This window comes from Taudactylus pleione, unplaced genomic scaffold (assembly GCF_031769625.1).
Source record: "Taudactylus pleione unplaced genomic scaffold, aTauple2 ptg001165l, whole genome shotgun sequence".
NCBI lineage: Eukaryota > Metazoa > Chordata > Amphibia > Anura > Myobatrachidae > Taudactylus > Taudactylus pleione.
The window spans coordinates 102451-129316 of NW_028285566.1; the positions used below are offsets into that span (position 1 = coordinate 102451).

The 26866-nt window shown below is 45.1% G+C and overlaps 1 protein-coding gene across 1 annotated transcript in view; it reads left to right on the forward strand.

Annotated features, from left to right (window-relative positions):
• LOC148453355 (ciliogenesis and planar polarity effector 1-like) overlaps nt 1-2405 on the forward strand; it is a gene marked incomplete at its 5' end in the record, with an annotated part of 101483 nt that extends 99078 nt beyond the window's left edge. The window contains one exon of the mRNA XM_088462227.1: nt 1249-2405. Coding sequence (XP_088318353.1) covers nt 1249-1383 — 135 coding nt within the window. The remainder of the gene's footprint in view (nt 1-1248) is intronic.
• Between the last annotated feature and the right edge of the window lie 24461 nt (nt 2406-26866).

A 26866-nucleotide genomic window follows, 5' to 3' on the forward strand; every position in this document is an offset into this window, starting at 1 on the left:
TAGGCCTTTCTGTTGTTGATGCTTGTTTTTTCTCGGGCCATGTTACCCTTGTGGGCGGCTCGCTGTGGCGCCTCAGCTGTTTCGCCTTACTAGGTGGCCACGTGGTCTTCTGTCCACACCTTTTTTTTTTTAAGGTTTATGGTTTCCTTTGCCTCTCAGGATGCTTTCTTTTTGGCGACTGATTCTCCTCTCAGCACAGGAGCGTCCCCACCCTTGGTTGAACTGCTTTGGGACATCCTCAAGGTCAACCCTGTGGACCCTGAAGTAGAAAACAAGAGATATGGTAAGAACTTACCTTTATCTGTTTCTACGAAGTCCATAGGGTCCACAGGGCGCCCGCCCTGACGCACCTGGCTTCATATGGGCTGTGTGGCTGGGCACCGGTTTTCCGTCTCCCTTTTCTGTGAGTATGGTTGAGTGTTCCAGTTTTCTCTACTTCTCCGGCCTTTGGCTACTTACAAACTGAGGTGCCCCTGGCTTGGGGGGTGGGGTTATAGGGAGAGTGGACCTAGTGCATCCTGGGAGCTAAAAGCTTTAACTGCGTGGTGCCCGGATTTGGTTCCCAATCTATACCCCAAGGTCAACCCTGTGGACCCTATGGACTTCGTAGAAACAGAGATAACAAAGGTAAGTTCTTACCATATCTCATTTTCTTACATAATCATGTGTTAAATACATTTACTGCAATGATTTCCCGTAGCGCGGATATGTAGCAAAAGCCTAATGCAGATTTTGTCGAAATTAGGGCTTCAGGCCCCATTATTGTGTCATGATATCATTCACAGGGACAGCGTCTTATACATAATCATGTATAAGACGCTGTCCCCCCCTTATTTATTTTTAACCAAGAACACACAGAGTAGGACAGTTGGGTCTGTGTCAGAGTTTATGCATCTGTCCCTTTCACCATCTTTTCATTTTTCCATCTTTTTGCTTTAAAACCTTTTTCTGGTTTGGTCCTGCAGGGAGCGAGTCTGTTCCTGTATTTCTGTCTTCATTCGTGGACACTAAAATCGTGGAGACTGTGGGGTGAGGGTGAGGGTTAGGCTGCGGGAAAGGTGAGGGTTAGGCACTAGGGGGGAGAGGGGAGGGTTAGGCACTAGAGGGGACAGGGAAAGGTGGGTTAGGTAACTTACCCTCAGGCGTTGAGATGCCGCTGTCTGTATTCTGACCGCCAGGATCCCATTTAATATGCATATCTGTGACTTACGATTGTACATATCAACATTAATTTGTGCTCCCTTTTAGGGGTCATTACTAAATGGTAGCGGTGCTTCCCGCAATCTTACGCTGGACAATGCATCTGACAGCACGGGCAGCATCCTTAGCAAGCTGGACTGGAAGGCGATAGAAGACATGGTGACCAGCGCTGGCAGTATGTGAATGTTGCTGCATAAACTGCGCCCATTAGCGCCAACCACAGACCCATAATACAGCCACAATACGGTGCAGCCTTGGGGTTACGCACACGCTTCGTGGTGCAATGCTAGAACCCAATGAACAGTTCCTGATGGATCCTGGCTATGTAATATGTGATGTGCTGCACCAGGACTGATTTGTGAAAGGAAATTTAGTTTTATTTTTCTAAAGAAACATTTAAGACGTACAATATTGTTTTATATTTATATGAAGTGATTTATTACTCATTATTTTGTATTTTTAAAAGTTCACTATGTGCTGAATAAATCAGAACCTGTTGTATGATTTGCACCATCCTGTCTGGCCTGCAGTGTATACATACGCCTTTATTATGCCATATATAATATGTACATGCGTATGTCTGGGGCCTGGATTACTATGGGGTCTACTTACTAAGCCTTGCATGGAGATAAAGTGAACAGAGATAACGTTCCAACCAATCACCTCCTTAAGGGGGGCATCCACTACACGATTTTAGAAGGCGATTGAACGATAACGACGTTATCGTTCAATCGTTTATAAATCGTGCAGTGTTTGGTCGTTAACGATCAACGATGCGCGCTCCCGCTGGTCGTTTGATCGTCTCGTCAGTCGACTGAACATGCAGGTCAATTTCACTTGATCTATTAAAGATAGTTTTTATCTTTCAGTCTGAACGATTTGCAATTTCAAGGGAAAAAATCAAGGGAAAATCGTTTAGAGATTGGACAGGGAGTATAGATCGTCTAGTGCACAGGTTCTCAAACTCAGTCCTCAGGACCCCAAACAGAGCATGTTTTCCAGGTCTCCTCACAGAATCACAAGTGAAATAATTAGCTCCACCTGTGGATCTTATAAAATGTGTCAGTGAGTAATGAACACACCTGTGCACCAGCTGGGTGATCTGGAAAATGTGACCTGTGTGGGGTCCTGAGGACAGAGTTTGAGAACCACTGGGCTAGTGGATGTGCCCCTTAACTGTCATGTTACAGGTTGTGTTTGAAAAATGACAGTTAGGAGCTGATTGGTTGGAACATTATCTCAGTCCACTTTATTGCCATGCAAGGCTTAGTAAACAGACCCCTAAGCCTTCTGCATGGTAAAAGGTTGTTTTTACACAAAGCTGAATAAACATTATTTGTTATAATCTCCTTTGCACACATATACAGTGGCTTCCTAAGAAGTCAATAAATGACACTTACACAGGTTGTTCTAGATTGCACTTTTATTTTCAAATTATTTGTCGGCAGATTTTATTTTTTCATTTAATAAAAACAACAAAACTGAAAACGCTGCTTATATAAGTATTCAGCCCCTCTGCTGTAAGGCTGCACATAAGGGTAAAATTAAACTAGCAAAGGGTGTTTGGGGACAAAGTCCACTGATGGGGTGCAGTAAGACATCTGTGGGACTAATTCCACCAGCAGCTGAAGCTCACTGCAGAATTGCAAACACAAATTTCAGCTCCCCTGAATTTTACAACTGTTTAATTATATAACACTAGCCAACAACACAATTTCACCTGTGCAAAATGTTGAACCTTGAAATTTATCTTGAACCACTGGATGGATTTTCATGGGGTTTTCACTATTCTTATACAGCATTGGTTGAGGAAGGTTTAGGTGTATAAACCATTCATCTGTGACAAAAGGGAGCAGAGCAGTGACAATTTTAGTAAAGTAGAAAAAAAAAAAAAAATCTTGCACCAAACTGCTGTATAGGAGCTGGCCAGGGTGCCGAGACATTGAGAGCCAATGTGGCCTGTTGCTTAGCAGCAACCCAGACAGGGGAAGGAGTCAGGGACTGAGCAGGATCACATCTGAGACAGAATGTGAGAGACTGCCTCCACCAAACCCATGAAAATGCCCTGATGCAGACGAAGATGCCAGGAAGGAGTCAGGAAATTAACAAAAAAAAAAAAAAACATCGAATGATTTCCATTAGATGGTGGCAAACATTGGACTTCCACAATCAAATGGTAAAAACACTATCAGAACAAAAACTTTAATGGTTAGTAACCATCAGATTCTGATGTGTATCCCTACGCTGAACCTGCAGGCGGATTCCAGCCTGTTTGATGTTCCCACTCAGCCACACGTCCTCGGTGAACAGTAGGCACCTTCCATGGAAGTCTGCGCTATTCTCAGACAGGGGTACCACGGGGAGGAAGCTCAACAGGAAGACCAGGCATAACAGGGTACATTGTGCAAAGCAGACATTGCTCATCACCTTGTTCGGTAGCCCCAGGGACATGCTGCTGCTAATACTTACGGTAACTGGAATACAAATCTCTCATCCACTATCCTTCCCAGCACATCCCAGTGGGCGGGCCACAGTCAGCTGCAGGGCAGTGGGAGTTGTGCTGACACTGGAGAGATGCAAGGGGCAGGAGTGAGAAACGGGTTTATGGTGACATGGTGTAGGTTAAATGAGATGCAGGGGGCTTTGGAGAGATGAAATTGCTCCCATGTGAAGCCGGTTTTTATAAAACTTTAATTCAATTACAAAATTATAGGGGAGATGTATCAAACCTTGGAAAGAGATAAAGTGGAGAGAGACCAATCAGCTCCTGTCACTGTACAGGCTGTGTTTGAAGCATGACAGGAGCTGATTGGATGGTACAAATCACTCTCCACTTTAGCTCCCTCCAAGGCTTAGTATATCTTCCCCCTTTATCTCTCCAAGGTTTGATACATCTCAGTCTCTTTATTGGCTAAATAGGGCATACAGGGCAAAGTTAAATTGGTAGTCTGGTGAATTTCTTTGCGAGGGAGCATTAGATATCATGCATACACAATATACATTTGTTCCAAGCAGCCCTTACTATTATCTGTCCTAACGATTGGATGGAAGAATCGTGTCCCTGTACCCACTGCACAGATTATCTGTATAGTAGCTGCCTAATCAAACAAACCATAAAGTAATGGGCTGAACTGTGAAGGAATACAGGCAGAGGAAATAAATCAGCCGCCATCTAGCATTATAGTCTTGTGTATTGCTAAGCTCGGTGCTGTACGGTACATGTGCTGCTTGCGTTGTCGCTATGGTGACAATCCTGCAAGCAATAATCCAGAGAAAGAGAATCTGAATCATTTAACATATATCAACAATAGCACACTTCTCTTTTGCTAGGACACACTGTACACTGACTGCAAAAAATGATCAATACATCTTGATAACAAAAGGAAAATATCGATGGCATAGTTTAGGTCAAATACAAGGAACACGGTTTACCACAACAAAGACATTGTGAGATTACGTTTGTACACTTGACAGAAGACAACACAGGATATGTCATTACAGATTGACATATGCTCGCAAACAACTATTGGAAGAACTGTTGGCAATTCGGTCGTCAGGCCCTACACCCTGTAAAAAAAAGAATGATGGAACTTACCGGTAAATCCATTTCTCCGATTCCACAGGGGACACTGGAGCTCAAGACACTGGGTATAGACGGTGGTTCAGTGGAGCCTGGCACTTTAAATAATCTAAAAGTGTGACTGGCTGCTCCCCCTCTATGCCCCATCAGCCCCAGTCAAGAAACTGAGCCAAATAGGCGACTCAGGACTGTTCTCGTTCTCCTAACTCTTCTGTCTGTTCTAAGGAACAGCTCACCTGGGGAACAGAATAATACACTGGATGCAACAAAGACAGTCACACAAAAAACAACATACAAAAGTGCAATCAGACTGTAGCAGAAAAAATTCCAATGGGAAATTGAAAGCAGGTAAGCAGCGCACGGACGCCATCCAGTGTCCCCTGTGGTAAGCACCAAAATTCTGTTTTCTACTTCATCAGGGGACACTGGAGCTCAAGACACTAGGGACGTCCCAAAGCTTCCCTCCAGGGGACAGAGTGCTGAGAAACCTGCAACACCTTGTGGAATCAAAAGCCGCAAAAGGTATCAAACCAATATAACCACACAAAAGGTGTGCAGAGAAGTTCACGTAGCTGCATAACAAAGCTGAGAAGCACAGCCCAAGAAGTACCCACCGAGCACGTAGAATGCGCTGAAATGTATACCTGTGGAAGTTGAACATTGGCGACATAAGCCTGCCGAATAGCCAGACGGATCCATCTGGCTAAGGTCTGCTTAGACGCACGCCAACCCTGCATGGCCGCATCATAAAGGACAAAAAGAGCATCCAATTTACATACGGGCCACAAACACGGAGAATCTATACCACATCCAGAGAATGCGAAGCCCCAGAAGAATCCAACACGGCCGGGAATACGATCGGCTGATTGATGTGGAAAGCCGACACCACCTTCGGCAAAAAGGAAGGGCAAGTACAAAGTTCTGCCCTGTCATCATGAAAAACAAGATAGGGGGAGCAACGGGAAAGAGCTCCCGTCCCAGCTCGGACATGCGCCTAGCCGAAGCCAGCGCTAACAAAAGGGCCAGCTTCCAAGTGAGAAACATCAAATCCACCTTGTCCAAGGGTTCAAAAACCGGGGACTGAAGAAAGGATAGGACGAGGTTGAGATCCCAGGGCAAAGTTGGAAGAACAAAGGGAGGCTGGGACTCAAAGCGCCACCTGCAAAATGGTTTAAACCCCCGGAAGTAGGGTTTAGCGACGCTGAAAAAACACAGACAAGGCAGAGATCTTCACCTCCAGCAAGCCCATATGAAGTCCAGCATCAAGCCATCTGAAGAAAGAAAAGACTAGATAAGTGAAAAGAGGACGTGGAGGAACCACACCCCTCGCACTGGGACACACAGGACTTCCAGATCCTATGGTAATGAGCAGACATAACTGGCTTATGAGCTCTGAGCATAGTAGGGATCACTGCTCGCGGAATACCCTGTCTCTTTAAGATGGCGGTCTTAATAGCCACTCCGTCAAACAAAGCAGACGTAAGTTGGGGTACACGACCGGATCATGTCAAAGAAGAATCTAGTAACATGAAATGACAGCACATCCGTTCCGACGGCCTCAGGATCCCTGGAGAAGTACAGACACATTTGACGATTGGTCCTGGAGGCCATGAGATCTATCTGTGATCTTACCCAATGGCAGACCAACTGCAGGAAGACTACCTTACTGACAGAATAAAAGCCTCAACGTCCTGTGAAGGAACCTCGGGTTCCTGTGAGAAAACCTCTGCATCCGAATCCTCCAGCGTCTCGCCTTCCTTCCTCCTGAGACAAATTATCCATGGCTGATTCCTCCAATGATTGAAGAGCCGCTGGAAGGGCTAGTTTCCTGGGAGGCCAATTTACTACCGTCTCAGGGAATGTAGAATAATCCATCATCTGGACTAAACTATCCAGTGAAAGGGCTAATCCCTGAGTACAAGCTGGTTCATTAGCTACGGAAGATGAGTGAGAAAAGTGCGGCCATCCCTTCCAGCTTCCCTTTTTCTTCCGGAACGCAGCCAACTCAGAGTTTAAATCTGACATAACCCCTGTTAAGCTATTCATCCAGGAGGGCAAAACAATCTGGCCGTGTCCTGCCACAGCAGAACCCTCTATATCTCACACATGGATGAGCCCTCTGTTTCTGCACGCATAAAAACACTTTCTTGCATTTGGAGCAAGCAAACTATTTTTTTTTAAAGTTTTTTCTACTGTAACAAGGGAGACAGAGGATAAAAAAACCTCCAAATCCCTAAGGCTCTTTTAACACAAGAAAACAGAAAAAAAGAAAAAATACCAGATACGGGGAAGCTGGTTCCTCCAGAAAGAGATATAAACAAAGAAAAAGGAAAGCGCTGCGGCAATAATATAATTTTTATAGAAATAGTTAAAACAGATACATATATTCAATTGGTAAATACAATGATTTGAAAGCGGCAACAACAAAATCTCCTACAGGATAGACATTGAGCTCAATGGAATCTACAATAAAAATCTAGTGTGCACACAGATATTTATCCAATAGGACCAAGCAGCAATACAATTAAAAAATTGTTAGTGTAAAAATGGAAATATATAGCATGCTTCCAGTGAAAAATTGTTAAGGTCGCAAAGTAAGACAGGTAAGGATCATAGGCAGATTTCCATGATAGGCACAATTGTTAGTAATCAGTGAATATGATAGCAGACCCCGGCAGTGGGTTAGTATGGATTAGATGATATTAGTAACATATAGCAGTTCAGAGTAGCAGACAGCGGAAAATGGTGACCTCAGAATAAAGTATTAAGACACCTCTATTGATGCATAGGAGCAATCCACAGACTCCTAGGTGCTTATATCAATTTCACTATTGAGGCAAAAAATGTCTTAATCAGCTGATACCGGCGTCCCGGTCAGCTATTTTATATATGATACTTCACCAATAAAATCCCTCATTTGGGGTACCTTACTGCTGTCCCTGGATGGGTGATGTTGAAAATTGCAGACGGGGCCAGAGTCGGGAACAGCCGCTCACAAATGAGTGCCCTCACACATGGGGATCCGTTCACCAGCAGGGCTAACGGTGGAGCCGTTTCTCAGTCAATCAGCAGGGCCGTTTCATCAGAGGCATGAAGAGGTGTCTTCATACTTTATTCTGAGACTGTTCTGAGGTCACCATTTTCCGCTGTCTGCTACTCTGAACTGCTATATGTTACTAATATCATCTAATCCATACTAACCCACTGCCAGGGTCTGCTATCATATTCACTGATTACTAACAATTGTGCCTATCATGGAAATCTGCCTATGATCCTTACCTGTCTTACTTTGCGACCTTAACAATTTTTCACTGGAAGCATGCTATATATTTCCATTTTTACACTAACAATTTTTAATTGTATTGCTGCTTGGTCCTATTGAATACTTATCTGTGTGCACTCTAGATTTTTATTGTAGACTCCATTGAGCTCAATGTCTATCCTGTAGGAAATTTTGTTGTTGTTGCCGCTTTCAAATCATTGTATTTACCAATCGAATATATGTATCTGTTTTAACTATTTCTATTAAAATTATATAATTATATTATTGCCACAGCGCTTTCCTTTTTCTTTGTTTATATCTTTTTACACAACCGTTTTGTTCAAACAGAAAAAAACCATCAGGTTGTTTTCCCTGTGGATCAGTCCCTTTCACACAACGGTTTTGTGCTGTATGTAATGTTATTGCCGTGTGTCAATCTCCTTTCAATCTTTAAAACTGAAACCGTGGACGGCAGCCGTCCTAGTCAGTGTTTATCACACCTGTAACACTGTGACTGTGCGTTGCTCGTGCAGTGTGGAAGTACTAATGTATTTGTAACTTCCACTGAAGTTAAACGGTAAAAAAAAGTTTTTTTGCTGGACAGAAAAAATGGTGTGTGAAATAGCCCTAAAGGAACTCATTAACCCCTCAGAACTTTGGCTCAAATATGCAGCAGTGGATATAGCAAGCGATGCAGCAGGTAAACCAGTGCCATCCAGGACGACTGCTCCCAAGGAGTGACCACTGCAAAATGGCACCGCTCAATGTGAGCAGGGCGCGCCAACTGAGGCGGCTATGCAGGGGGGGCACATAGATCTTGAGAGAGCTCCAATAGCCGCCGGACTTAAGCCCCAACTCCCTAGCCGGTTATAACTCGGCGCTGACTGCACGTCACTCCTAACAGCAATACTGGGCTGTCACTAAGCCCAGACTAATACAGTTGTGTAGGATGCCTCCTGAGACAGTGCTGCGGCCGGGATGCTGGTCATAGAGGGCAGTGAGTAACCCGGGCACAAGCCGGTTTCAGCTGCGGTGGGACCTCACAGACAGGTGTCTCAATGTCAGTGGCCCCCTCTCAGGGCACCGGACACAGGCTGCAGTAGTCGTGGCGGTGCCCTTCCCAGCGGCTCCCACGTAGCAGGCAGACTGCCACAGTAAGCAGTCTGCCTGTCCTCATGTAAAAATGAGTAAGAAAATTTAAATTTTAGTTATGGTAGACTTACCTAGATAACTCCTTTTCTTCGAGGTCCATTGGTTCCACAGGGATACCATGGAGATTATGATGGTTGGAGACCAGGCAAACAGTTAAAGCTTCAGTTCCCAGGATGCCTCGGGTTCTCCTCCATATATACCCCGCCCCTAGCTATAGGACTTTCAGTTTAATTAACAATCGTACAGCAGAAACTCTTACACAAAATGATGGAATCTGTGACAGAAATAAAAAATTACCCATGCAGCCAGGTGTGTCAGGGTGGGTGCCCTGCGGACTTCGAAGAATTGGAGCTAAGGCAAGTCTACCATAACTCTAATTTTCATTCTTCAGGGTCCATAGGGATCCACAGGGATACCATGGGGATGTCCTAAAGCAGTTCCCATAGGGTGAGGGGACGCTCCTGAGCAGGAGTACTCGTCGCCCAAAGGAAGCATCCTGAGAGGCAAAAGTATCAAAGGTATAAAACCTAAGAAAAGTGTGGACAGAAGACCACGTGGCTGCCTTACATAACTGTTCAGCAGAGGCACCACGACTAAATGCTCACAATGGCCCTACAGACCGAGTAAAATGTGCTGTCACTGTGCTTGGGACAGGGAGATCAGCTTGTGTGTACACCTGAATGAGAGTCATGCGTAGCCATCTCGCCAGAGTCTGCTTATTAGCTGGCCATCTTCGTTTGTGAAAACCATATAATACAAAAAAAAGCATCTGATTTTCTAACAGAGTTTGTGTGCTCCACATAGACAGGGAGAGCACAAACTACATCAGGGAGGCTTCACCTACAGAAAGATCTGGAGCCTGAAAAGCTGGAACTACAATTTCATTTACATGAAAACGGGACACCACCTTAGGAAGGTAACCCTCCCTTCTACGAAGAAAAGCTTTATCCTGGTGAAAAATAAAAAATGGAGAGGGGCAAGAAAGCAGTGCCAAATCAGAGACTCTGCAAGCAGAAAAGATAGCGAGAAGAAAAAGTGTCTTCGCTGTCAACCACTTCAAATCTACAGGAGTCTAGAGGTTCAAATGGATTAGCTTGTAGCCCCTTAAGAACCAAAGACAAATTCCATGGTGCTACCGGTGGAACAAAAGGAGGCTGCACTCACAGAACTCCTTGGAAAAAAATTCTAACATCTGGTAATGAGGCAATCTTCCTCTGGATCCAGACTGACGGTGCAGAAACCAGCACTCTCAAAGTAGCCAGGCGAAGACCAAGGTCTAAACCTGCCTGGAGAAAAGCCAGTATCCTGGAAATCCTAAACACCTTAGGATCAGACTTTCTATGGGAGCATCGTTTGAATTACAGAATTGGAAAGACCTTTTGCTCTTAGGATAGAAGATTCAAGAGCCACGCTGTAAAAGCCAGATGAGGTAAGTCCGGATGCCGGGAAGGGACCCTGCGTTAGCAGATCCTGCCATAGAGGAAGAGGATACGGACTGTCTATTTACAGATTTTGTAGGTCGGTGAACCAAAGACGTCTGGGCCAAGCCAGAGCCACCAGTATTACTGTTCTGCCTTCCTGCTTGAATTTCCTGAGAACTCTTGGGAGGAGGCAGATCGGAGGAAAGAGATACACCAGCTTAAAGTCTCATCTTACTGCCAAAGCGTCCACGAAGGCTGCCGATGAGTATCTGGACCTGGAACCGTACCTGGGGACGTTGTGGTTGTGATGTGATGCCATGAGATCTCTCTCTGGTAGACCCCATTTGTTTATCAGGAGCTGAAACAATCCCGGGTGGAGAGAGCACTCTCCGGCGTATGTGTCCTGGTGACTTAGGAAGTCTGCTTCCCAATTGAGTACTCCCGGTATGAATATTGCAGAGATGGCCGGAAGATGATGCTCTGCCCAAATCAGAACCCTTGTTACTTCTTTCATGGCTGCATAGCTTCTTGTGCCTCCCTGATGATTGAGGTATGCCACTGTTGTCGCATTGTCGGACTGGATCTGGACTAGCTTCCCCTGGAGCAGGTCCTGTGTCATGACAAGTGCTTTGTACACTGCTCGCAGTCCAGAATGTGTATTGGCAGATGACTTTCCTGATTTGTCCAACTTCCCTGAAAGGTGTGATGACCTGTCACTGCTTCCCATCTGAAGATTGGCATCTATGGTGAGAAGCACCCAATTTGGAATTCAGAGTGGACATCCTTTGTTCAGATGATCCTTTCTCAGCCACAACAGGAGGGAGTGACAAACCTCTGGAGTAAGAAGGATCCTCTGGGACCTTATTCGATGATACTGTCCATTCCACTTGGAGAGAATCAATCTTTGTAGAGGCCTGGAATGGAACTGGGCATACCCCACCATGTTGAAAGTGGATACCATTGATCCCAAGACCTGCATCTCTAACAGAATGGATACCCTTCGCATCCGTAGGAGCTTGCGTATTCGCAATGATAGGGCCACAATCTTGTCCTCTGGCAGAAACACCATCTGTGCCCGAGAATACAGAAGAAATCCCAGATGTACTATCCGCTGTGTTGGAGAAAGTGACAATTTCTTCCAATCGATTATCCAGCCATGCTTTTGTAGGCAGGCTATGGTCATATGAAGATGGTTTTGTAACATAACCGGAGTCTGTGCCAATATCAGAAGGTCGTCCAGATAGGGGAAAATTCTGACCCCTGACGCCTGAGATTGGTAAAAACCCGGGGAGCCGTACATAGGCCAAAGGGTAGAGCTTGAAATTGGTAATGTTGCAGAAGGACAGCAAACCGTAAGAATTGATGGTATAATAGGAACATGCAGATATGCATCCTAAATGTCCAAGGAAACCATGTAATCCCCTGCTCCATTGCCAAAATAATTAACCAGAGACTTTCCATATGAAACTTGGGTACATGGATTAGATTTAGTATAGGGCAATAGGCCCAATTCTGTTTCTGAACCAGAAATAGATTGGAACAACAACTCCTTCCCTGTTGTGACACAGGAACTGGGACTATTACCCCCGCCTGCAGCAGGGATTGAATGACTACCTGAAGGGCCAAAGCCTTTTCCGCATCTGCTGGAGATTCTGTGCATAAAAAACTTCTGGGGAGGACGCCTCTTAAAAGTGTGGGCATACCGCTGAGAGACCACTTCTCGGACCCAGGCATGTTGTTTGACGCCAACAATCCGCAACCTGAAGAAGTCTGCCTCCTACCCTGGGACCCCCCAGGAGGAGGCCCGCCTCATCAGGCAGAGGATTTGTGGTCTGGTTTAGAAGCTGGATGTCTTCCCGGGCCAGACCTCAGTTTGTTGCCTTGATATTTTGCGAAAACTAGACATCTTAGAGCAGGGGTTCCCAACCACGGTCCTCAAGGCACACTAACAGTCCAGGTTTTAAGGATAGCCATACTTGAGCACAAGCAACTTAATTAGTACCTCAGTTATTTTGATTAAACCATCTGTGCTTTAGCATGGATATCACCAAAACGAGGACTGTTAGTGTGCCTTGAGGACCGAGGTTGGGAATCACTGTCTTAGAGGAAGGCTATTCCTTTGCTCATCACCGACAACGGAAGGACCGACAAGAAACCTGCCTAGACTTTATAGTCACCATAGATGGCAGACCTGCTGACTTTTCCATAGAAATGTAAAACTTCCAGCTCCTTTGATCCTGTATCAGCTTTCCAGGATCTTAACCAAAGGGCCCTGCATGTCACTATTGGCAAAGCTGTTGATGCTTTAAAATTCCAGCATCTACAGCTGCTCCTCCCGGATAGGAAGCTGCTTACTGTATATGGGAGATAATAAGAGTTATGGTATAACATACCTTAGTTAACTCTATATTCGAGGTCCATAGGTTCCTCAGGAACTAACTTGGGGTATGTAGTTGGAGTAATCCAAACAGCTACAGCTTTCAAGCTCCCAGCATGCAAAGGGCCTCCTCCCTATATACCCCGCCCCCAGCCACAGGCATTCAGTTTGTAAACAATCCTAACAGCAAGAAACGGAAAGTGGAGAAGGAAGTACAAAGTACACAAAAAACGTAGAGGGAATCAGTGACACAAAGAAAAGAACAGATCCCAACTGAGGCCAGGTGCGTGAGGGTAGGTGCCCTGTGGACCTCGAAGAAAAAGTGTTAACTAAGGTATGTTATACAATAACTCATTTTCTTCTTCAGGGTCCATAGGGTCCACAGGAACTACCTTGGGGATGTCCTAAAGCAGTTCACTTAAGGGTGGGATGCTCCTGAGCAGAAAGGAGAATCCACCGCCCCAAAGGAAGCATCCTGGGATGCAAAAGTATCAAATACATAGAATTTGATGAAAGTGTGGACTGAAGATCATGTTGCCGCCTTGCACAATTGTTCTGCAGAGGCGCCATGTCTAAACGCCCACGATGGTCCCACAGACTGAGTATCTGATGGAATTGGTAAGATCCATATAGATACGAAGAGCTTGAACCACATCCAGTGAAGCTTCACCTACAGAAAGGCCAGTAGACAAAGGCTGGGACTACAATTTCTTAATTTATGTGAAAACGGGATACCATCTTTGGAAGGTACCCCGCCCTTGTACAGAGGACTGCTCTATTCTAATGGAAAATCAAATATGGAGAACGACATGAAAGTGCTGCCAAATCAGAAACTCTGCAAGCTGAGTAGATGACGAGGAGAAAAGGGTCAAACCATTTGAGGTCCACTGCGTCTAAGGGTTCAAAGGGGGGATCCTGCAGCACCCTGAGAACTAAGGATAAATCCCATGGTGCCACTGGAGGGACAAACTGAGGTTGCAGACGGAGAACACCCTGAAATGTTCTAGCGTCTGGCAGAGTGGCAATTCTGCGCTGGAACCAAACTGACAATGCTGAAACCTGAACTCGCAAAGTAGCCAGACGAAGACTTAAGTCTAGTCCAGCTTGAAGAAAAGCAAGAACTCGGGAGACCCTAAAAACCTTAGGTTCATATTTTCTGTGGGAACACCAATGAAAAAGGGAATGCCAAATTCTGTGATAGATTCGGGCCGAAGCAAGCTTCCTTGCCCTAAGCATCGTCTGAGTCACGGAAGTAGAAAAACCTTTGCCCCTTAAGACGGAACACTCAAGAGCCATGCCGTCAAACCAGCTGAGGTAAATCCAGATCTAGACAGGGACCCTGTACTAGCAAATCCGTCCGTAAAGGAAGTGGACTGTCTATGGATAGACATGTCAGATTGGTGAAGCAATGTCTCCTGACCCAGGCAGGATCTATTAGTATCATCCTGCCTCCTTCCTGCTTGAATTTTCTTCTTGGGAGAAGGGAGATCAGAGGAAACAGGTATGCCAACCTGAAGTCCCACCTCACCGCCAGAGCGTCCATGAAGGTGGCTGAGTGGTCTCTTGTTGTGGACCTGTACCTGGGGACCTTGTGGTTGTGACATGATGCCATGAGGTCTACGTCCGGTAGTCCCCACTTGTCCAGTAGTCACTGAAAGACGTCCAGATGAAGAGCCCGTCCTCCAGCGTATATGTCCTGACGACGAAAGTCAGTTTCCCAATTGAGGATTCCTGGGATGAATATCGCATAGATCGCTGGAAGATGGCATTCTGCCCAAACCAGAATTTGGGCATAGCTGACAGACTGTGTGCCTCCCCGATGGTTGATGTAGGCCACTGTGGTTGTGTTGTCGGATTGAATCTTGACAGGCCTGCCGTGAAGGAGGTCCTGCGCCAGAACAAGCGCCCTGTGCACCGCACGAAGCTCCAAAATATTTATGGGCAGGTGACTTTCCTGAGCTGTCTATCTTCCCTGAAAGGTGTGATGAACTGTCAACGTGCCCCATCCTTGCAGACTTGCATCCGTGGTGAGGAGCACCCAATCTGGGATCCATAATGGGCGACTTGTCTAAATGAGTCATCTGCAGCCATCACACAAGGGAGAGGTGAACTTACGGCAAGATGCGGATCATTTGAGACCTTATCAGATGATACTGACCATCCCAATGAGACAGAATCCATCATTGCAGTGTTCTGGAATGGAACTGGGCATAAGCCACCATGTCGAAGGTGGATACCATGGACCCCAGTACTTGCATTGCTAAGTGAACTGACACTCTGATTGCAGAGCAGTTTGCGTACCCGTACTTGTAGGGCAGCAATATTGTCCACTGGTAAAAGAATCCTATGCCCCAGAAATCCAGCCGTGCCCCCAAATGTACCATCTGCTGAGTTGGAGAAAGAGAAGACTTTTCAATTGATTATCCAGCCGTACTCTTGTAGAGAGGCAATGGTCATTTGGAGATGGCGTTGTAAAACCTCCAGAGATTGTGCCAATTTTAGGATGTCGTCCAAGTATGGTAATATCCTGACTCCTTGTCGCCTGAGATGAGCCACCATGACTGCCATAATCTTGGTGAATAACCCGAGGTGTGGTAGACAGACCGAAGGGCAGAACATGAAATTGATAATGTTGCTGACCCACTGCAAACCTCAGAAACTTTTGGTGAGAATGTGCAATATGTACATGCAGATTCGCATCCTGTATGTCTAGAGAAACCATGAAATCTCCAGGCTCCATTGCTAGCATAACTGACCGTAGGGTTTCCATATGAAATTTGGCTACATGGATGAATTTGTTGAGAGACTTTAATTTCAGAATAGGGCGATGAGACCCATTTGGTTTCAGAATCAGAAAACAATTTGAATAATAACCCCTTCCCTGTTGCATCACAGGAACGGGGATTATAACCCCTAACCTCAGGAGGGCCAAAATGGCTTCTTGGAGGGCCAAGGCCTTGACTGGGTCTGACGGAAGAGTTGTACAAAAAAAACTTGAGGGGGATGCCTCAGGAACGTGATTGCATACCCATTAGAGACCACTTCTCAAACCCAAGCATCTGTCTGAAAACTGAAGTCAGCCTGCAACCCTGAGATCCGCCAGGGGGAGGCAAGTTCCATCAGGCAGCAGGCTTACCGTCTGGCTTGGAAGCTGGACGTTTCACGGACCAGGATTTCCTGGTCTGCGTTTTCTTGCGGGAAATATCCTGTCTAGAGAAAGAATGTCCCTTCGCCATTCCCTGCAGGCGAAAGGACATCTGCTTATACTTAGGGGTAGATGTACTGTAGAGCACAACCCAGCAGATTTAGATACTGCCAGAGCAGTCATTATGTTATCCAATTCCGGCCCAAACAGTACCTTCCTGACAAAAGGTAAAGACTCAAGGGCTCTCTTGGACCCTGTAAATGCCTTCCAGGTTCTTAGCCACAGAGTCCTCCGAGCAGCCACTGAGGTTGCAGATACTTTAGAAGCCAGAATACCTTCATCAATAACTGCTTCCCTAACACACGCAGCTGCTTTTTGCATTTGGCAGAGATAAGACAGCTGTTCTCGACTTCCGGTGGGCGGACCAAACGACCTGGCCGCACTTTTAATGGGCTCCCAAGCCGGCTCCATATAGCCGAGACATAGCGCCGCCGGAGAGACTCACTGCCTCACCTAAAGCCACCCTGAGGTCTCTAGGATAACGCGGGTAAGAGCGGCGCATGCCCCGGCCCCCCGCACTGCCCCACAACACCGGAGTACAGCCGCATTGGAAAAGCGGCACTGCCCGCGGCCGCCATCTTGGATCGCGGCCGGGCATAATCTCTCCCCTCCCCACCTCCAGCAACAGCCACCGGGGCTACCATTAGACCCGAGGAACAAGTGGGACGCCTGGACACCGTTTCAGGGACGTTCCTCAGTTATAAGCTCCCCGCTGGCCACACATCACCCACGGCCGCCATTTTTGAGACCTGAACAAGTTGCTGCAGCCAGCGCTTACCTCCTTTCACAATCCTCTCTATTTGCTGCTCATACCAGGGAGCAGGGTGGTGTTGCTGGGTCCTCATACTGTGATCTTGTCTTGTCTGGTCCAAAGATAGTGCTCACAAGCCATACTATAGGTTCTAATTTACAGACCCAGTGTCATATATATCCTGAACACCTGGGGCTCCCCCTAGTGGCTCCTGATTAAATCGCACGTCACATCCCTATACCATGGAGAAGTTTGTGGCCAGACCACAGCGTGCACCTAAAGGTCAAACTACTAAAGGGAAAGACAAAAATGTAGCTCCATCATCATCTCCTGACTCTCCTACTTCACCTCCAGCTGACAATATCCTGGACGGAGCCTCTAACTCGACTCAATTTAGTACCGCCTCAATAGCTAAAGCCCAAGAAATATCCGAGCTTCTTTCTCCCTTGCTTGACAAAAAACTGGCCGGTCTCAAAGAAGCTATAGAATCAGCAGTTTCGCAACTTAAGGAACATGGTCGACGCTTTACGGAAGCAGAACAACGTATCTCCAATGTTGAAGATGAGCTAACAGAGGCACAAAGCGTAATACGTACACAGGAATCAGCGATCTCTGCTATGCAGGAAAAATTGGAAGACTTAGAGAATAGGAATCGCCGCAACAATTTAAGGTTAATAGGCCTACCGGAATCTGTTAAGCAAAGAGATCTCATGGATTTCGTCTCTAAATGGTTACCCTCTGAGCTCAATTGCTCGGCTTCTTCCAGTACCCTCATCATAGAACGAGTTCACCGCATAGGCCCTGACCGTGCTTCTGACCAGAGAAGACCTAGGCCTGTCATAATGAAAATGTTGAACTACCTAGACAAAACTCGCATACTGGACGCCTACCGTAAATCAGAAGGCCTCACCTACCAGGGGCACAAATTGTTGTTGTTTCAGGACTTCTCGTATCAAGTAGCAATGAAAAGAAGGGAATACTCTATTTGTAAAGCATTATTTGATCTGGGACTGAGATTTGCATTAATGTACCCTGCGAAGCTGAAAGTCCTACATAACGGCAAACAACACTTTTTCGATTCTCCATCGTCTGCAAAGACTTTTCTAACTGACCAAATCACTCCTCAAAATGATATCGTGACTTAAGAAGATACATTTAATTGTACAAATCCGTCTCCTATCGCAAACATGGAGAGTTTGTTATTGGAAATATATATCTTATGCTTGTTTTCAAGATTTCTGGTTATTTCAACAACTGCTAAACGTCAACGGCAGAATTGTCAAGATAATCTCTGGTTTGTTGTTTTTTCCCCTTCCTTTTGCACATTTACCATTCCTCCTCTTTCATATCCCCTTTTTTCTTTTCTTTTATTTCTTTTTTTCAATTATCGATACTTTTATACCTCACTGGGTTTAAATAGGCCCGTAGAGCCTTATTTTTTGGTTCTAAAAATTTTCAAAAATTGTAAGACTGCATTATGTTTGTTATATTCCATATATTATGGCAGGTCATGTTTTTGTTTTTGTGTTATGTGTATTTCTGTAATGGCACTTTCAAAGTTTTACTGCAGGCGCTCTCTGCGTGCTGGGACTGAGAGCGTGATGGTCTCTTTAAGATGGTTCACTTTTTTGATCTACAGGACAGGTATAGGATAACACAATGTCTCACTCTATTGCTGATCTCACTAAAACACAAAAAAACATAAGATTTTTAACTTGGAACGTAGAGGGTTTAAACACCCCGATTAAACGGCGTAAAATACTACAACAACTTAAAAAATTTAAACCTGACATAGCAGTGCTACAGGAGACCCATTGGAGACAGGGTGACCCCAATACTCTTAGAGACTCATGGATAAAAGATTATACAGCTGCATCTTTCACATCTAAAAAAAGAGGGGTGCTGGTGATTTTCCATAAATCTTTAAAATACACAGTTGTAGACTCGATCCTGGACACCGAGGGCAGATTTCTCTTTCTTAAACTGAATTTAGAAGGTGAATTAATCACGCTTGTCACTTTGTACGCTCCCACAGGTCACAACAATGCATTCTTCTCCGATCTCTACGCCCGACTCCAGAATTGGGCAGAAGGCGCCCTCGTCATAGGAGGAGACTTCAACACTACTCTTTCTCCTAGTCTGGACAGAACGGGAGCATCCGGTGAGTGGCGGGGCAGCACATCTCCAACGCTACAACTTCTAATTGAATCCCTCGCCCTAGTAGACCCATGGAGACACCTCCACCCCTTAGCACGTGATTACACGTTTTACTCCCACCCCCATCACTCCTCAGCTAGATTGGACTTCTGGCTGGTCTCAAGCTCATTAATTAATAGGATTCAAACATCTCATATAGAAAACATAGTCATCTCCGATCATGCGCCTACATGGTTCACGTTACAACTATCTACCCCCAAAACATCTTCCTTCAATTGGAGATTCCCCTCATACTTATTCACTTCTCCAGACTTCAAAAAATACTTAGAACAACAATTTCTTAATTATAATAATGATAATGCTTCTCATATTGGCGACATATCATTGTTTTGGGCCGCATCTAAACCAGTAGTGAGAGGGCATATTATGGGATATGTCTCCCATAAACGCCGTAAACTTAACACACGTTTCACGGAATTGAGTAAAGCCCTATCACAATCGTATGCCATTATGCTGCAAAATAACAACACAGAGACACGGCGGAATTATTTGAATAACAAAAATTTATATGACACATTGTGCACTGAAAGAGCCCAATATTATCTAGATTTCCAGAAACATCGCTATTTCCGTTGGGGAAATAAAGCGGGCAAACTGCTAGCTAATATAGTGAGAAGTCAGAAAACATCCTCTCCCATTCTCTCTCTTAAAGGTCCCCTAGGATCATTACATACCAACGAGGACATTGCGGCCTCTTTCTTACAATATTACACAGACTTATACTCCGCACAGGATGATAACCCTGTTCTGGGGATGAACTTTTTGAAAGAGGCTAATCTACCTTCCCTCTCTGAAGAGGCCCGCGACTCCCTAACAACTCCTGTTTCGGAGTTGGAGGTTGCTCTAACTATCAAATCCCTGGCCAACGGAAAGACACCCGGCCCAGATGGCCTTAGTGCCGAGTACTACAAAATATTAAATCCACTTGTAACCCCTCATTTAGTTTCCTTATTTAATTCAATATTGAAGGGAGCCTCAACACCACCAGACTTTAACCAGGCGCGAATTATCCTTCTCTTGAAACCTGAGAAAGACCCTACGCTGACCCAATCATATAGGCCAATATCTCTGCTCAACCAGGATTTTAAAATCCTCACTGGTATTATCGCTCAACGTTTACAATTAGTATTGCCACATCTCATACACACCGCACAAACTGGGTTTATGAAAGGACGACACTCAGTGATCAACGTCCGACATTTGATTGCAGGATTAACTAAATCTCACCAAATGAGAAATAACCAAACGCTCCTTGACAGCTGCGACGCTGACAAGGCCTTTGATAGGGTGTCGTGGAACCATCTACTGCGCATCTTCCAGCTACAAAATTTTGGTCCCGAATTTATTACATTATTCAAAACAATATACCACACTCCTATAGCATTCCTAACAGTTAACGGCCTGAATACTCCATCCCTTAGACTACATAGGGGCACCCGACAGGGTTGTCCCCTATCCCCTTTATTATTTAACCTGGCTATAGATCCTCTTATCCGCACCTTTTTGCTATGTCAACAATGGCAGGGAATAAATATCGGAAATAACACTTTGAAAGTCTCCGCGTATGCGGATGACTTATTACTGTATTTTGAGAACCCACATTCTGCCATACCTAAACTCCTTCATATCCTGAAAGACTTCCATATTACCTCTGTTTTTTTGATAAATTATAACAAAACAGAGGCCTTGGCCCTACACTCGGACGTCACAAAAAACTGGAAAAATTCTTTCCCATTTAAATGGGCCAAAACAACTCTAAAATACCTAGGCCTTAATATCCCGGCACATCCCTCCGCCCTATACTCAGTCAATTTCCCTGCTTTAATACAACGTACACTTTTAGATTTTAAAAAATGGAAACATCTCCCACTCTCATATCTCGGTAGATGTCAATTAATTAAAATGATATCTTTTCCTAGGATTTTATATTTTTTTTCAGATGCTCCCCTTGCTTCCTTTAGAATCTGATTTAAAATTGATTAACAAAGCGATCAGCAAGTTCATTTGGGCGAACAAAAAACCCAGGATTTCACTATTCAAACTCAGCCAACCACCTGCTTTAGGCGGAATTAATCTCCCTTGCTTAAAATCTTATGCTATTGCGTCAAATTACCGATACGCAATTGACTGGATTAGAGGAACAATTGGATTTGCTGACACGCTAATAGAACAATCTTTTAGTGTTGAAATGCCATTAGCTAGTTTGCTACACACACGACCCTTGTCTCTTCCACCTCACGTAGCACAAAATCTACTACTACATACTACATGCTTGGCTTGGCGACGAGCCAGAACTCAAATGAGAGTCCCTCCCAATGTCTCCTTGTTCCTTCCTATCGGCCATAACCCAGGGTTTGATGCTGGTTTTCTAACACAGACTTTCAAAACCTGGAACACACAGGGATTGCGTTACATATATCAATTATTGGATCTCTCCACAATGACTATTTACTCTCATAACCAAATACAAGAAAAATTTCCCTGTATCCAAATCCCTTTATTTATATATTTCCAAATACGTAGTTATGTCAATACTTTACTCCCTAAAATTCCCATTATACCTGGGAAAAATGGTTTGGATGATGTGCTGTCTCGCTGCCTCTCTATGTCATTTTCCACTTCTATGCTATACACCTATATACGCCGGGAAATAAATTTGGAAGTGGAGACGGTGGGATTTGCCAAGTGGCATTCCACATTCCCTACCATACCCCTATCCACCATTTTAAAATCTTTTGTTAGACTTAATAAGCAATTAATTTCGGCTTCATACGCGGAAATGCAGTATAAATTATTGCATCGTGCCTATTTCACCCCCAAATTAAGACTCATCACAGGTACTTCCACAGACTCAAATTGTTTTAAATGTGGTCAACCTGATGCGGATCTAATGCATTGTATGTGGCACTGTGCGGAGGTACAGAGGTTCTGGTCCTTGGTACACACCTATATATCCACCAAGTTGGGAATTGCTTTTGAACTAACACCCGAGTGGGCTATGTGGGATATTGTACCATCATCTGGGTCATCCTGTGCCCCTGGAGGTGCCCGTCTATTACTAGCAAAGATTGCAGCAGCTGCGAAAAAAACAATATTATCTCAATGGATATCCACTGACACTTTAACGCTCAGTCTTTTACAACCTAGAATTACATACCTATTTAATATGGATTGGCTAGAACTATCCCTTAATAAAGACAAGGAAGCAGAGAAGTTCTTTAATATTTGGCTCCCATATGTTCACACATTAACACCTCAGGTTAAAGACACGCTTCGAGCTGCAGTTCAACTTACAGCCTGGTATAATGAAGAAACCTTGTCTTCAGGTGAACCACCATTTTAATTCCTGTATTGTTACGTTCCTCATGGATACATTGTATTGCACATTACTGTTGTGATCCTGTTGATGTCTTGTCATTTTCTGATCAACATGTTATATTGTTTATTGCGGTTTTACAATAAAAATATGTTATAAAAAAAGACAGCTGTTCTCTAGTAGCATCTGGAAAACTATTTTCCAGAGACGTCATCCATTCTTCCATAGCCTTGGCCACCCAGGCTACAGGCATAGCCGGCCTGGTAATAGCTCCAGATAATGAAAAAACGGATTTCAAATAGTTTTCTATCTGTAGCCTCCTTAAGTGAGGTTGCAGCACGGATAGGTAATGTAGAGCTACGGATCAATCTTGTCAAATGAGCATCTACTGTTGGAGGAACTTCACATTTGCTACACTCACATTGTTAACAATGGGTATCGAGAAGTTAAATTCTTTGCTGCATGGAAACGCCTATCTGGAGTATTCCATGCTAATCCTTTGCCACCTTCTGATGCCTACAGACCAGAGTCTTAGATTTAGGCAGCACCTCCTCTTCCTCTATACTTAGGACAGACCTAACTGCTCTCACCAGAGAGGGACATCTACCGAAGATTGGTGGTCTTCCTCAATCAAGTAAGAACCGGAACTTGGAGTATCAGAGTCTGATTATGATGCTGTGTGAGGATCCTGAGGCATTGCCTGAAGGGATACTCTCTTATGCTTTTGTTTTACCACAACTGGACTATGCGCCTGCATTACCTAATGAGCGGCTATAGATGGCAGCAAACTGACTAGAGGGAGCATAAGCATCAAACCAAAAAGGTTTCACCTAAGACATATACATAGAAGGATGAAAATGTTGTGTTTACCCCATAGAGGGATGCAGCTAAACCTGAGACCAAGAGGCCACCCAAGGTGGTTCTTGTGCATGAGCTGGTGTACCAGATTGGAGAAGAGGCTGTTTATAACAGGCCCAACACAAACCGGGATCGGTATGAAATACCACCAGACGTTAGCCCGGCGAATGTTATATTGACGCCGGAGAGCAGGATACCGACTAAGTAAGTTAAGTTTTAAGTTTCTAGCTATCCCTAACCCTCTCCCCACCCTAACCCTTCTTTTAGGGGTGCCTAACTCTAACCCCCCACCCCTAGTGCCTAACTCCAACCCCCTCTTCGTACAGCTTTAACATAACCTTCAGGGGGGGGGGGGGGGGGGGGGGGGACTCCCCCAGGAGCCACTAACCTAATCCTCCCCCTTCGTTCGGTATGCAGGGTGTCGGGCATCCCGGCGTAGGTATAATGACAGGCGTCAGGATTTCGACGCCTGTCATTAGTCCACTGCCGGGTTTTGAGAGTCGGGAAGGGTCACATACAATGCATATGAAATAAAATTACAATTGACTCTAAATCAACTACACTATAGAGCACTATATACCTTAATCAGGGGAGAGGTATACAGGGAGACTGACCCAAACCCTCCTGAGACCAACAGCTACAGGGCGCACTGAGCATGGACTGTGAGTGTCTCATACACATGGAGGGTAGGCGGCGCAACCCAGATGCGCAAAACCCTTCGAAGGGACTGCGTCTGGGTCAGGGGAGGAGCACCTACCTCCCCCTAAGCTGCGTTACCCAGTCGGGTACGCTGGACTCGTGGCAGAAGCTTCTGCTGCCAGTCCCCGGCGTGAGACGATAAGGCCCGGCGGTGTAGTGAGGACGCGGACCAGCCTGGGCCCTAACAGCAGCAGCTTCTGGTGCATCTGACACCAGAAGCAAGGACTGCCACGCGCGATTCCCCCTAAGCGAGGAATCGCCTTACCTGACATCTCCGTGCGTCCGGTTGCAGTCCAGGTCGCAGCATTGTGGCTAGCAAGCTTAGCAACGACCCGTCGAAAATCACCAGCCCAATTTCTGGTGTTGCGGCCTGGCGGAGTCGCAGAATATGCGTCTTAATTCAGACGCTTAGTACTGCCAACCCAAAAACATAAAATAAAAGCTTAGAACTGCCAGCAGTCATGTTACAAAGGTGTGTCTTGATCCTGCCGCACCAAATGAACAACTGAAGTCCTATGGCTAGGGGCGGGGTTTATATGGAAGAAGACCACAAGGCATCCTGGGAGCTGAAGCTTTAACTGTTTGTGGTGCCTGGTCTCAAACCATAATATCCTTAGGGACCCTGAAGAAGAAACATTACATGTTTACAGTGAGCACTAAAATCAACTACACAGACTACAGTGGCTGGTACGATATAGCTTTGTATGACCTGGCCCATAGGAGAGGTATACATGGAGACTGGACCCAGGGTTCCCAGAGACCTGCTTGCAAAAAATGGCTGCCGCACGTCTCTGGGGAGGTGGAGGGCTAGGGTGAGGGAGGAGCAGCCCAGGGAACACCAAGACCGCAGTGGAATGGCCCTGGACTGGGGAAGGGGCTGCAGGGAGAGTGCCTTCTCCCCTTGCTGACATTATCCACTGGGTGCCCTGGCCTGCTTACATAAGCCCTGCATCAGTATGTTATATGCCCCAGTGGTCTAGTGGAGACGTGGGCGCACGAGTGTCCACATCAGCGCCTCCGGTTTGTCTCCTGAGACCGGAGGCAAGACTTGCCAACAATGCTGGGAAAGTTGGGAGTTGGGTAACTGGCGTTCGGCATTTCGACCGCCGGCTTTTTGACTGCAACCCCACAAACCATCTTGCACAAAATATTGTTCTGACAAGCCTGCCCAACAGGATCTACATGATACCAGCATAGGAGGCTCAACCTCCTTCTTTCCCATGCTATTAGACATAATGTATCACAGGTATAACGTATAAATGCAATGTGACCGTCTTCACAAATAAATGTGTAAGACAATGAAAAACCCCCACAAGCCTCAAGTTTAGCAAATTCCTGGAACACCTGCTTATCTCCACGTAGGCTTTTCTAAAAAATTACCACTACACTTAGATGTGCTGTCTTTCCATACTCAAAAAAACTCATGACCCCAGAAAGAGATTGCGGTGACACAAACATATAGCTGATCAAGGACATTTTACCCTTGTAATCTTGCTAGATGAATGTGCAATATATAGCACTACCCTTAGGTATGAAATTCTCTCCTATGACTTGTAAGCTTAACTCTAGGTCTGCTAATACCCAGCCTCATTTGATTGCTTGCTCTCAATAGTAAAGCACAACAGAACATCCAAGAGAAAGGATTCCTGGTCTTTTGAAGATCTTGGCACAACACCAGGATCACAATGTCCAATGTCTTTGACCATATAACAGCTCTATCCATAACACAGCTCTATCCTCATGGAAAATTACATATGGAGATGTGTAAGACATCGCCTCTAACTCAAGTAAGCCTCCAGACAAAAGAAAAACAGTCTTCCGGGGGATGGGGGGGACTGTATGGAGGTGGTTCTGGAATATAAAAGTCAGAAAACAAATGGTTGGAAACTTTCTTTCAGCACAAAGAAATGTGTTTCTTTCACCTCTTTCTTGGCTAAAACAGAATTTCTTGCCATGAGCATGGCCCCGTCAAGCCTGTCAGAAAAACCTTTTGTTGAAGAATCAACAAAGTGACATACACACAGTTAAATCTAGTCCTATTTTATGGTAACAAGTCCTAAACTACAGGAATACAACATAACGACCCTTCTGCCATTTTGAGAATGTCAGGGTGCCAGGACTATTTTGGCCAGTCTAGTGGGACCAGAATGCCTTTAATACTCTTGATAATATGTGGAAGCACTGTTATTGGAGGGGACAGGTAAGTCAGTTTACAATCCCATTGAATAAACATGTCTACTATAAACACCTGCAGGTCTCATTCTTAAGCAGAATTGCTCCACCTTGTGGTTCATTGGAGATGCCATCATGTTGATTTCTGGATGACCCCATTTCTCTACATTCTGATGAAACAGAGACCATTATCTGGGGAGTAGGGAAGGCCTGCTGAGAAACCACACCTGGTTGAACACTGCTGAGATTGCTGGAACGGTTTTGCTCCACACCCAGCAACAGTAGAGGGACCTCTATGCTGGTGCCTAATAGTTTATGTGCGTCACTGCCATAGCATTGTTCAACTGATTTTTTTTATGGGCTTTCCTCAAAACAAAGTCTTATGAATAGAGCTTTTAGCACTGCTCTCAGTCCTAGTACATTTAGCTGGTACTTTGACTCCTCTGGAATACAAAGGCCTTGATACACAATGCAATATAGGTGTTTAGTTCAAGATCTTCCAAGAAGGGAAAAAAAAAAAAAATTGGGAACAGTGCTCAATCTGAGAGGTCTGATCCAAATAGTTTGTGCAAAACATTTCTAAACAAATCGTTTCAAAATTTAATAGAGAAAGGAGACTCATACTTCAACAGTTCTTCAAAATGAACAAAAACATT